Raw genomic sequence first — 12,098 nt, forward strand, 5'->3', positions numbered from 1 at the left:
CAAATAAGGGATATTCTAATTGGCACTTAATGATTTTTTTCCTAATTCCGTGTTAGGATATGATCGGTGTGACTTAGATCGTTTATCGGGGGTGCCTTGGTGACAAAGAGTAATCATTAAACCAAGCCTTCTACGTTACCCCTTTCTACTTAGTAGCACTAAATGTTAATGAGGAGAACACTTCGATGAGACCGTCGCAGGGTCATACCGATAACTTTATTAGAATCCCTATAAGAGTGTAAGCATGGAAGTAAGGAGACGAACAATACATAGGAACATTAACTGCATCATAGTGAAACCAAACTCCTAGAATCATTCCCGAAAAACCAACTTCTCTCAACCCCTCTCGAGACCAATCTTCTCTCTCTCTTTCTCTCAACCTTCTCTCCTTCTCTTCAATATCTCTCATTAGTTCGCAAGCGTCAAAGCTAACTTTCGACCATCTAGATAACTTACTTTGTGACATCTCTTGTGCTTAATTAACAACCCCTATGAATTTGATAATCTTTTATATTATTAATGGCATTTCTATGCGCTTGTGAAATCGTAACACATTGTAGCCACGTCAGCAGCTTCCAAGCGACCGGAGAGGTTTTAGTTGATCGAAGCTTACTATGTCTACAATAGAAGGAGTGTTATAAAAGGAGCCTTGAGGCTAAGCTTTCATATCAACTTTTTCATCTTGCTTCTACTCTACTTGTGCTCCTTGTTATCCAATGCTTTTTGTGCTGCAATGATGACACATTGCAACTTTGAGCTTCAACTATGATCAACAACTTCATAGTGTATAATTTTTTATTCTTATGGTTGGTGTATAAGTTTTTTTCTTATTATTTTTAGATTATTTTTCTATAAGATTTATCCACTTCCAAAAGGTTTTTCGTAAGCATAAATTGAAAATAAGAACCAACATTTTTTTATTGTTGCGCGTGTCAATCTCTGCTCAAATCTTACATGGTTTGTTTGAATTGTTGACTAAGTCTTGCATGCTCAATATCTAACTAAGTTTTGTATGCCAACATCATCTTACTTGTAAACTTGTTGTTCATATTTTACTTGATCATTTTTGTTTTAAGTTAGTGTTTATTTATTTTTCCTGTGCTACTCTATGTGCTTTAAAGTTTCTAGCTATTTTTAGTTAATTGGCTCATAAAATTCATAATGCTATTCACTCCCTTTAGCACCAAGTTCAATTCTACAAATTAGTATTAGAGTGGATTGAGTTGATACTACACTAGAAAAGTTTGGTTTGGTGCATATCTAGGTTGGGTTATGAATACCCTACCTAACATCTAGTCAAGTGGAACTAGTTGAAGCTAACTCACCTCGTTCTAAACCAATTAGACTAAAACATTGTATTAAAGTTAGTTTAGCATTAGATTCTCAAATTAATTTGTCTAAGGAAGTGGTTGTTGTTCTGATCAAGAAGATCCCTGTGCTTCCACTACCTAGAAGCTAATTTTGGAAACTCTTGCTTAATTAACCCAAAGAAAAACCTGAATCTAACCTAAGTTGAATTTTGTGCTTTGAGTCAGATCATACCAATTAAATTAAATAACTTAACTTGAGCCTAGCCTAAACCCAATTTGTTGGACCTCGTGGTTGTTTTAATGTGATCAACCAAGTTAGATTAGGTCATGTTTGGTTTTGATCCCTGTGTCTAAGTGTGTTGGAGTTTAGGAGCACAGGAAGTCGAGCGAAAGACGCAGCTAGTGAGAAGGATGACACGGGAAGGGAGTCGAAGAGTTTGGTGCATCCGAGGGACGAAAGAGCTGCAGAAGAGTACACCGATGGGTGAGAAGAACGTACGCAATGTTCGAGGGACGAGAAGCTGGAGTAGAAGCCTGCTCAAGGAGAAGGCCAGAAATTGGGTTTGGGTGAATCCTATTTCGGTTGGTCGCAATCATCTAAGCGAACGGAGCAGCGAAATATCCAAAGGAAAGCTGGAGCTATTTATACGCTGCATGTAGAGGGCACCCTCCATGATGTATAGAGGGTGCCCTCCATGATGTATAGAGGGCGCCCTCCATGATGTATAGGAGGCACCCTCCATTTATAGAGGGTGCCCTCCATGTTATTGAGGGTGCCCTCGACCCAGTCTATGTAGCCGTTTTGGCAGCAGATAAAGCATTATCCGCTGCCTTGTTGGAGGCACCCTCCAAGCTCCTTGGAGGCGCCCTCAAGCAGTAGATAAGAATTTTCAAGAGCTATAAAAGGACCCTTGGACCTAGGAAAGATACAACAATTGAGAACAACTACTGTAATCATTTCCTAGAGATTTTCTGAGCTTTCAAAGAGTGTAAGAGACTTCTCCACCTACAGAGAAGGAGATATTTCTAGTAGAGCTTTGCAACCACCTTGAATTAACAACCACCTATGTTGTAACTAAGTCAAATCTGTGTGTCGCTCTTATTTTTAATTAGTTGTTCATTTTAGTTTATTTTAATTGGGATATTGCTACTAATTTTGATTGGAAAGAAGGGAAAGATTTTTTTTTCCATTTTTAGACATTGCGCCCACTCATCGGCCCCACCGCTGAGCCAACAAGTGATATTAGAGCCCAACCGTCTCAGAAGGACTAACCGCCGACTGAAGCATCAAGATCAAGATGATGATCGGTACAAGCATTCATCCACTAAAGTTCGAGGGAGACTTCACACAATGGAAACGCCGAATGGAGGTATTCTTCAAAATAGATTTTGAAATTCTTTTAATAATGAAATATAGTTTTACAGTTCCAAAAGACAAAGAAGAATATTAGTGGATAAAGAAGGAGCAAGCAAACTTCGTGGCGAACAGTAAAGCGGAATTCTATCTGTTCAATGTTCTTCCACCCCAGGAGGTAAATCGAATCGACAGCTACGACTTAGCAAAGGAACTTTGGGAGAAGTTCTGGAACTACACGAAGGAACTTCCGAAATGAAGCTTGCGAGAAAGGATGTGCTTCGGAATCAACTGACGAACCTTCGGATGGAAGAAGGAGAGTCAGTAGCACAACTACATGGAAGAATCAAGGAGTTGATCACCGGACTAACAAACCTCAGAGAAACGGTAACGAATCAGGACGCATAAAGGTATGGGTTAAATGCGTTCCCAAGAACACCCAAATGGACAACTATAGTAGACTCCTACTATATATCCAAAGATCTCGAGGTAAGTACTTTAGAAAGTCTTTTCTCTACTTTCGAATTACACGAGTCTCGGTGCATAGGACAAAGAAAAGGACCAAGTCAGAACATTGCCCTGAAGGCAATAACCAATTATTCAAGCTCCGAAGAATTAATTGATGAAAACGAAGCAGTGCTAATGGTAAGGAAGTTCAATAAATTTATTAAGTCTAACAAAGTTAAATCACAAACAAAGAGGAATTATCGAAAAAAAAGAAAGGTTCAATGCTACAACTGCAACAAAGAAGGGCACATCAAGGATGACTATCCAAAATTGAAGAAAAGGGACAAGGAAAAAAGAAAAGTACAAAAGACCAACATCCTCTAAACACAAGACCCTGAAGGCAACATGGAACGATTCATCATCCTCTGAGTCCGAGGTTGAAGCCTTCTCAGGACTGACCCTAATGGCTAACCATCAAGTGGAAGATGAAACCAGCTCAGAGATGAGTATTGATGAAGGGGGAGGATCATCGGAAGAAAGCAGCGATGAAGAGGGAGCATCAGAAATTGAGGTAAGTGAGGTACGTTCTTTCTCTCCCAAGCAGTCCTTTAAATTTATTAAAAGTCTTACTAAAGATCTAGTTAAATTAGAAAAGAAAAATGCTAAATTGAAATTGAATTTAGCAAAAGCATGTTCTCTACAATTGTATGATAATCTAAAATTAGAAAATAAAAAATATAAAATAGAAATAAAAAAATTGGAAAATAACCATGCATGCTTGAATAACTTTCAAAAATCAAAACTTAGAATTTATGGTAAATTAAATTGGTATATTAGACATCACCAATGTCAACTTAGAAAAATTCCCAAAGAATATGTACCTCCCAAATTCTTAGTTAACCCAATATGACTCAGCTTCTTTATATTTGTCAATTGGTTTTTCTCATAGCTCTTGTGCATCATTGAATGATATGATCTTCTCAACTTGAGCATAAGTCAAATCACAAAGAATTATGTTCATTGCCTTTACATTTGACTGTGTTGTTTGTTTCTTGCTGCTTGTCCATGACTCAAACTTGGATATCTCACCTTTTGTATCGCTTGATAAATCGATTTCATTTTGGATGCTTTCCCAGCATTCTTAGTTGGTTTTAAGAATGCCTTCTATCTTTCTCCTCCAATTGGCAAAACTTTTTCTATTATAAAGAGGAGGATGGGTTATGCTAAACTTCCTACAAAGACATATTTTGCAAACAAGTATTTGTTAAATTGTATTAAGGTCTAGGGAAGGGTATATGTTTAGTTTGAATTTGATTTAGTTATAGTCAGGATTTGGATATGGGCTAAGCTTGGATTATTAAATGATTTTATTTGTTTGTCCCTTATTCAGAATAGAAAGTTCTCCCTATGCTAGATTCAGATTTTGGTTTGGGCTATTTAAATAGGAGTTTTCAAAGTTAGCTTCCATGTAGTGGCGAGGCAAGGGCTTTCTGTTGGTGCAATTTACACTAACAGTCTAGCTTAGATTTTAATGAATGATAAGTGAGTTAAGTTAGGTGTTATTACGGTCTAATTACTTTACCAAGTATGCAGGAGTTAGCAGGTCTAGAGGACCTAACACTAGAATGAAACCCAACTAGGTGTGAGAACCCTATAGTTGGTACGAAGCCAAATAGGTCAAAGCGTTGGCCTGATATGTGGCAGGAAGTCCTGCTGTGTCCATGAGACCTAACAGCTAACCAAAGTCTAGTTAAGTCTGCGAACCTGATAACTGGTATGATGATCTGGTGGGTCAAGAGGCTAGTCAATCGACTACAAGTTGGTAAGTAAAGATAAGTCATTGGAGGAGAGTGACTCAATGAGAACGCATCTTAGTTGAGGGGCAGTAAGTGTCGATCTAGTCTAGGTCCATTTTATATCCCTAAACTGAGATCTTGACTAGTTCCTAATCCTGAAAGGATAGGAACTAATTAATACTCCTAATTATAATTGTACTAAAACTTGTTTTTCAGGTTAGATATTGTTATGTTGGACTAACGTAACTTGCAGGGCAAACGGAGTAAAAAAGGCCTCGGATGAATAGTAGATGAGGCACCTTCAAGCATTAGAAGGCACCTTTGCATTGTTCATTAAAGGCGCCTTCAAGCATTTGAAGGCGCCTTCGCACTGTTCATTGAAGGATCCTTCGCACTATTCATTGAAGGCACCTTTGGTGCTATGGAAGGCGCCTTCAGCAGGATAAAATTCAAACTTTGTCACAAATAAGGACTGGACTATTTGTGATCAGATTTCTTAGGTTGGAGGCCCCTTCAAGGCTATGGAAGACACCTTCCACACCCTTTATAAGGCACTTTGAGCAGAGCTTCAAGAACAACTTCGATACAAGCTTCTCTGCATCTATTCAGCTTTTTGACTACTCCAGCTTACTACTGCTGCCCTGCTATGACTCTGCTACACCCGGCTGCTGTCGAGAAGCCATCCAAACACCAAGTTCGAGCTAACCATCTACAAGAGTTTTTGGTAATGATAATTTAATTACCATACTTAACTTATATAAATGAAAAGTGTAGCTTGTTATACTATTCCAATTCTCGTGTACTCGATTCTCTCTTCCGGTGGTCCTAGAGGAGATTTTTAGTGGATTACCAGTCGATAGGTCTGCATGACTTGGGTCTTGGAGTAGGAGTTGCCAAAGGCTCCGAACCAAGTAAAATTGAATCTGTCTTTTTACTTACTTTTAATTTTCATATTTTTCCGTTGCGTGCACTTTGATTTCAAAATGAAAATAAAAGTTTTTAAAACTATGTGATTCACCCCCCCTCTCACGTGATTCTTGATCCAACAAGTGATATTAGAGCAAGTTCTACTCTGAATTTATGCAACCATCAATCAAGAAGAGGGAATCATTTTTTACGATCTTTTCATATCTTATCTGAATTGGTAAAACTTACCTCTTCAGATAATTATTTCTCATTTGGTTTCAACTCAAATTGGTGCAACAGCACTCAAGTTCTTCAATATTATTTTTCTCCTCAAACTCTGCTAATCTAAGACTAAGTCTTAGTACCTCCTTTTAGTTCTCTATTTCAGTGATAAATGGCCCAAAATGAAGGATACAACATCATTCGTCCACCACTAATCGACGGAGATGATTTCCCATATTGGAAGAAGCGGATGGAAGTATACCTGAAGACCAACTTCAACCAGTGGTTTAGCCTCACCAAAGGATACAAGGCACTAGTTGACCACTCTGCACGCCAGAGAAAAGTTTAGTGATAGTGTATTTTTTCTACATGCCATCTTTTGTAAAAATATAAGACTATTTGTAACAAACTTATTTGGGTGCACCATAAAAACTATTATTAACAGTGTGCCCTAACCGTGCACCATTGATGACGTGCTACAGAAAGTCATATTTGTTATAGTATATTTTGTCCCATAATTAAGATGCCTCCTTACACATTCTTTTCAGAAAGCATCTATAGGACTTATCTTACTTACTTGTCAAACATCTGGTTTGGATGATGTATTTGGACTTCCTCTACTTAGTATCCAATCAACCCATTAAGACTTCCCTTACTTGATGTTCTATCTAGCTGACCCATCAAGTGTGTTCTTCCATATCTATTTGGTCTACTTAGTGTCTGGTCCTTTAGATCCACTAAAACATTATAGCCTAGTGTTCGGTCATATTGACCCACTAGGACTTTCCATGTCAAATGTCATACCACTCATATCAAATGTATAATGTATAACTTTAAACCTTTTGTCAGACATCAAAATATGTGTTTGATTATCGTTATTACTTGCACCAACAATGTCAAGAAGGTAAAGGTTGATCAGATACTTGACAATCGATAAATATATTTGTTGACTAGATTGAAGAGTCAAGTATGTAAAAGTTGATCAAACACTTATGGTCAAAAGTCCAGCAAGGAGCCAACAAGAGGAAAGCCCAAGTGTATTACAGTTGATCGGGCATTTAGAGGTCAAAAATCCAACAGAGAGTTGGCATGAGTGATAAAGTTCTGATAGGTCAAGACTGACTCTATGCTAAGCAATGACCAAATTTCAATTACTCAAGGTTGATCAAATGTTGACAAAATGAAGTCTTGATAGTTGAGGTTAATCGAATACTATGCAAAATAATAATTCAACTTTAGTAAGATTGAAACAGGAGTATTATTTAATTGATAGGGTGCATCAATCAATCAATGGACTCTAAATCTTTAAATTGTGGTTTATAGAGTGTTTTAGGGTTTACTATAGTATCTTAGAGTTTGCTATAGTATTTTTGATGTTTGTTAATGTGTTTTTGGATTTATGATTTTTGTACCGTGTAATAAATTGATAAGTTTAAGAAATAGACTGATGACACTATAGTAATGAATAAAAAGTTTGAAATTAATTGATTGACTTTACTAGTTGTCAATCAGTCTATTGATGAGTTTGAGCAATCAAATGATGACATTATAGCAGCAAAAAGAATATATGTTTTGAACTCGACATAACCATCAGTCGATTGATGAGGTTTAGCAATCGACTTATGGCAGTCAAACTGAGTTTGAAATAGCCATTCTGTAAATGCAACGGTCAGATTTGATAGAGTAGTTGATTAATGGTGATAATCAATTGACTGATATGTGAAAATTAACCTAACAATAACCCTATAAAAAAGTGTTTGGAGGAAGATTGAAGGCACTAGTTCTTGAGAATTTGGAGACGAAGTGCTGCTATATTTAATAGCCATCAAGAGGTAATCCAAAGCAATAAGAAAGGAAGATCCAAAGCAAAATTTTCATTTGTCAAGTTGTTTGACTTTCATTTATATTTGTATTTTTTTGTTATGTTGTGTGTTGCTTTACAAAAATAGGATTGTAAAAGACTTCTCAACCTCGTAAAGTATCCGAGAAGGAAAAGATTTAGTGGTGATAGTTTGCTAAAATTAGACTTTGAATGTAACAACTTTGAGATGTTGTGACCAAGTAAATCGATCATGTTCGTGTTGAGGTTGAGTTGATTTACTTCAAGTTTTTGCAGTGCAATCCATTGATGCGAGAAGAGCTATTCACCCATTTAGCATTGGTCCCAACACCAATATTTGTTGAACTTTTTCATCTAAAAATCACTTAAAATGCCGAGTATATAGTCAATTTTAGCTCACTTAGACTTTTCTACTATTGAGTATCTCATCATCCTTAACCATATTGCTTAAACATCAAAGATAATTTTTGGTTAATTTGACTATTGGTTGATTACATGAACATAACTCTACTATGAAAAGACTTTGTGTAAACCACCACTTAAATATATAATAATTGTAAAAATTAATTTGGAGTAGAAAATAATTTAAAATTGTTTGTATGAGTGGTAGAAATAAAAAAAAAATAGAATCTTTTATAAAATTCTAAAATGTATTAAATATTTAGTTAAGGCCAATTAAGATATAGTCCTAATTAATATAAAATCAGTTGAGATCCAATAATTTAGATTAGATCATCATTTCTATTTAACTATGTTGAGATCTTAATAAGACATAATAATAGTTGTATCCCTAGCCGCCCTTGTCTATTTTTCTGTGTTGGTGTTATCAAAGCTGACCTCTGAAGCCGCCAGTTAGCCAAGTCGTTTTTCTTGCATGTTTTGATAAAGAAGAAATCGCTTCATGGACAAAGTAAATTAAGCTGCATGGACAAAGTAAACCATATGCCTCTTAATACGTCTCCATAAGGCAATTAGATAAATCAGGTTCTACTGGTAGGCTTAATTTCAAGCATTTGTGATTCGTAATAGTGGCCAATTAAGAATCATAGAACATTATTGATTAAAATATCTTAAAATTACAACCTAAAGTTCAACCGATTGCAAGTAAAAAAAAATGACAAAAAGATTTATGTTTCATTCATAGGGTTGCTATGTGCTGACAAAGCTGGTTGATCTTGGCCTTGATTTGAAGCTGTCCAATATGTCTTCACTACCAAAAGAAGCTTCTCTCTTCGAAGAGGACCATCTTCATGATCCACAATTTGGCTGTCCCATCTCATTCCATCAGTGATGCTCTTAACTTTCACCAACACATCTACATCATCTCTAAAGATGACTGTTCCCTCCGGCCTAAGAATACGGTCCATTTCCAAAAGAATGTCCTCCATTTCACATCTGGATTAAAGAACACAGCAATGCAAACTTAGGCAGCTATAACAACCTAATTCATATAGTTTATCAAGAATTAAATGGTCAGTACCTTCCGTTGTAAAGACTAAACAATGTATCGGCGTGTAGAAGATCATACGTTCTTGGATAGGTAGACATTGCCTCACACCTGCGTTGTGAATTTGCATACAGGAGAAGAGAATTAAATGGCATAGAACTAGCAATGGACAACTTAATTGGGAACTCACCAGTCCTGATATATTCCAATTAGTCCGCGCTCGTAGATTACTCCAAGCGTGTTAATTTTAGCCTCAGAAGGGACGACGTTCATGACCCAAACTGGGTCATCGATGAGAGCCGCAGCAAAGCTGCCAAACTTGGCATTCATGTCGAGCAAGTTCCGATAACGGCCCTTCTGTCCTAGTTGGTTGATCACAGCCTTATAGTAGCCAAGTCTCTTCTTCCATAGCTCGGTGTCTTGCAAAAACATCTCAGCCGTCACACCATCTAGGCTTCCACTGGCAATCCTTGGAGGCACCGCCATTAGTCTCTGGGGCCAGTTTTTCAGTGCGCCACCAGCGATTTCTCTAGTATTGGAAACTTCAGGCAGAGGTGTGAGGCAAGTTTCCATCTTGGTGTACCTGTAATTATTAAAGAAGAAAGTAAAAAATTAAGTTCAAATATCAAATTCTATTTTGTTGTGTAACAAGTGAGGGTGAGGACTAATTAATACGTACCCAGCAGAATCAGGATTGGTAACATTGCAGAAGTTTGTTGATCTAAGGACCCTCTTACGTATTTTGCAGTGTATGTGATTGGTTGGCTTCTGCCAGATGGCGATGTCTCCCTTCTCCTTGATCTTCTTCCAGCAGAGGCTCGTAGCCAAGGTTTCAATGTCGTCCTGCTCAGCTTTCAAGTCTGCCTCTGATCTCTGCCAGCCCTTCCAGTGCCGTCTCCAGTTGATCGGAGGACCTGAGAGGATCCAGTAGCCGCCGGGTCTCAAGATTCGGTCAACTTCGATCAAGTTCTGCCCTCCTGTGACAATATGCAAGCATTGAATGAGACAGGAAAACGGCAGCGATTAATATATTGTTACCGTAGAGATGCCATGGGATGAGGCAGCGAGAACAATGGGCCATGTCGAACGCCCGGGCGGGGTAAGGGAGGCGATTTGTGGCGAGCACGCCGATCATGGCGGGGACGCCGCGTTCCAGAGCGAATTGGACTTGCGCCTCGTGGGAGTCCCTCGGTGCGAAAGACATGGTTAGGATGTTTCGTGAGAGGAGATACGCACCCCAGCTTGCTACCTGCATCCGCCATGGCCAAATCACAATCCAAGTTAGCCATCTCGACCAATTTGCTTCGACTGATGATATTCGACGAACAAAAAAAACAAAGGATGTCCAAAGGGTGACCACATTGACGCCCGTTGCACGGAACACGAGATGATTCAAACATATTTTAACCCAAAATCCGAGCATTATCCGGGAATCGCGTTGCATGCAAGCGACAGGGCGATCCAACTGCCGCCCGGCCCTAGTGGGCAAAAGTAGTCAAACACTCACCCCGCAGCCGGTGTCGACGGCTGTCCGAATAGATCCGTTTCGCAGTGGAATAAGCCGCTCGATTTCGTTGATATAGGCGTCAGCGCCGTTGGAAAACATGGTGCCGCCTCCGGGGAACAGGAACTTGTTCCCCTCGACCCGGATCCAATTCTGGACCGCCTTCTCGACCGTCAGCTCCTTGTGCGGCACGTTAGAAAACCAGGCGGTATCCCGGCTGATCGGCCAGGGGAACGGCGTCTTGTACCCCGCCGGTGCCGGGATCAGGCACTTGAGTAGCTCCTCCTTCGCCGGGCAGTGCCGCTCCCGGTAGATGAGCCGATCGCGGTCGAACCGCAGAGACCGGTCTCGGTCCTCGCAAGGCGTGTACTCAGAGTACTTGACGTCGCAGGCTGGGAACTCGCGCACCGCAGGGGCAGCTGCCTTGGACTCGTCGACCGTGTGGTGGGCAGCGAAGTCGAGCTTCGAGGCGCTGGCCAACACCTTCTCTTCATCGCACGAGACAGCGTTGAGGACGGTGGATTGGAAGGAGGTAGAAACGCCACCGCTGTGCTGCCACACGCCGAGAAAGTAGGAAGCGGAGCAGAGGAGAATGACTAAAGCAAAGGGAATGATGTTAACTCGCTTGCAGTACGGTCGGTACAATTTCGACACGCCGGAGTTTGTTGATCCGCCGCTGGCCATTTGCGTACTAGCCCAAAGATTGTTTCACTTTAGATGATTTTTCATGCGAAATTAACAATTTGGACTACAGAAACAGGGGAGGAGAAGATAGTGAGATAGGAAGAAGACTAATAATGTATCCAAATGGCCTATGCATGCCTCTGGTGACGAAAATATGAAATGCGAGGCTAGTTCAGATGCATGCGGGAGGGAGAGCGTGTGGGGGTCATTAATGATCCAGTGGCATTATAACGAAGGAACCTTGGAGCTCAAAACTCGGTGGGACCTGGGAACGCTTGTGTCAGAAACTACTGAAAGTATTAGTTTATGTGTGTCACTGTGTGCGTGCCAGTGAATCGAGAATTGGAACCTGGCCGTAGAGTTGGCCATGTCACAAGGAGGAATTGGGATTGGCAGATAGAAGAGTCCATGATATGGATAATGGAGGAAGTTAGTGGAACTGCAAGTCTGGAACTGGACAGGCAAGGTCGAGCAAGGGGCATTTTCTCTCCCTCCTTTTAGTAGGTTGGGCCGCTTGCATTTATACGTCATGTGCAAGGCTGTCCTGTGCCGGTGTCTGATGATCATTGTTTTTGAGACTCTTGAAAG

At 39.7% G+C, this 12,098-nt stretch overlaps 1 protein-coding gene across 2 annotated transcripts; it reads right to left on the bottom strand.

The window, feature by feature from the left end:
• Positions 1-8,904: 8,904 nt before the first annotated feature.
• On the bottom strand, positions 8,905-11,764 carry LOC122052368 (probable methyltransferase PMT15). 2 transcript variants are annotated; one of them, XM_042613854.1, is made up of 6 exons: positions 10,830-11,764; positions 10,559-10,571; positions 10,002-10,299; positions 9,513-9,905; positions 9,356-9,433; positions 8,905-9,270 (listed from the first exon to the last, which is right to left on the bottom strand). In XM_042613854.1, exons 1-6 carry the CDS (start codon positions 11,508-11,510, stop codon positions 9,003-9,005), a joined length of 1,731 nt encoding a protein of 576 aa, XP_042469788.1. In that variant the 5' UTR covers positions 11,511-11,764; the 3' UTR covers positions 8,905-9,002. The 2 variants fall into 2 exon arrangements, with proteins under 2 accessions (XP_042469788.1, XP_042469787.1); XM_042613853.1 differs by having other exon boundaries at positions 10,361-10,571; positions 10,830-11,761.
• Positions 11,765-12,098: the final 334 nt, after the last annotated feature.

The sequence above is a fragment of the Zingiber officinale genome, chromosome 3A, assembly GCF_018446385.1.
Source record: "Zingiber officinale cultivar Zhangliang chromosome 3A, Zo_v1.1, whole genome shotgun sequence".
Classification (NCBI taxonomy): Eukaryota; Viridiplantae; Streptophyta; class Magnoliopsida; order Zingiberales; family Zingiberaceae; genus Zingiber; species Zingiber officinale.

What these genes read in the sequence shown, in the direction of transcription:
- LOC122052368 (XM_042613853.1), bottom strand. Translation starts at nt 11,510, where the DNA reads ATGGCCAGCGGCGGATCAACAAACTCCGGCGTGTCGAAATTGTACCGA. An exon ending in ATTGGAATATATCAGGACTG is followed by an intron (nt 9,434 to 9,512) that starts GTGAGTTCCCAA and finishes TTCACAACGCAG; the next exon opens with GTGTGAGGCAATGTCTACCT. An exon ending in TTTAGTCTTTACAACGGAAG is followed by an intron (nt 9,271 to 9,355) that starts GTACTGACCATT and finishes TCTTTAATCCAG; the next exon opens with ATGTGAAATGGAGGACATTC.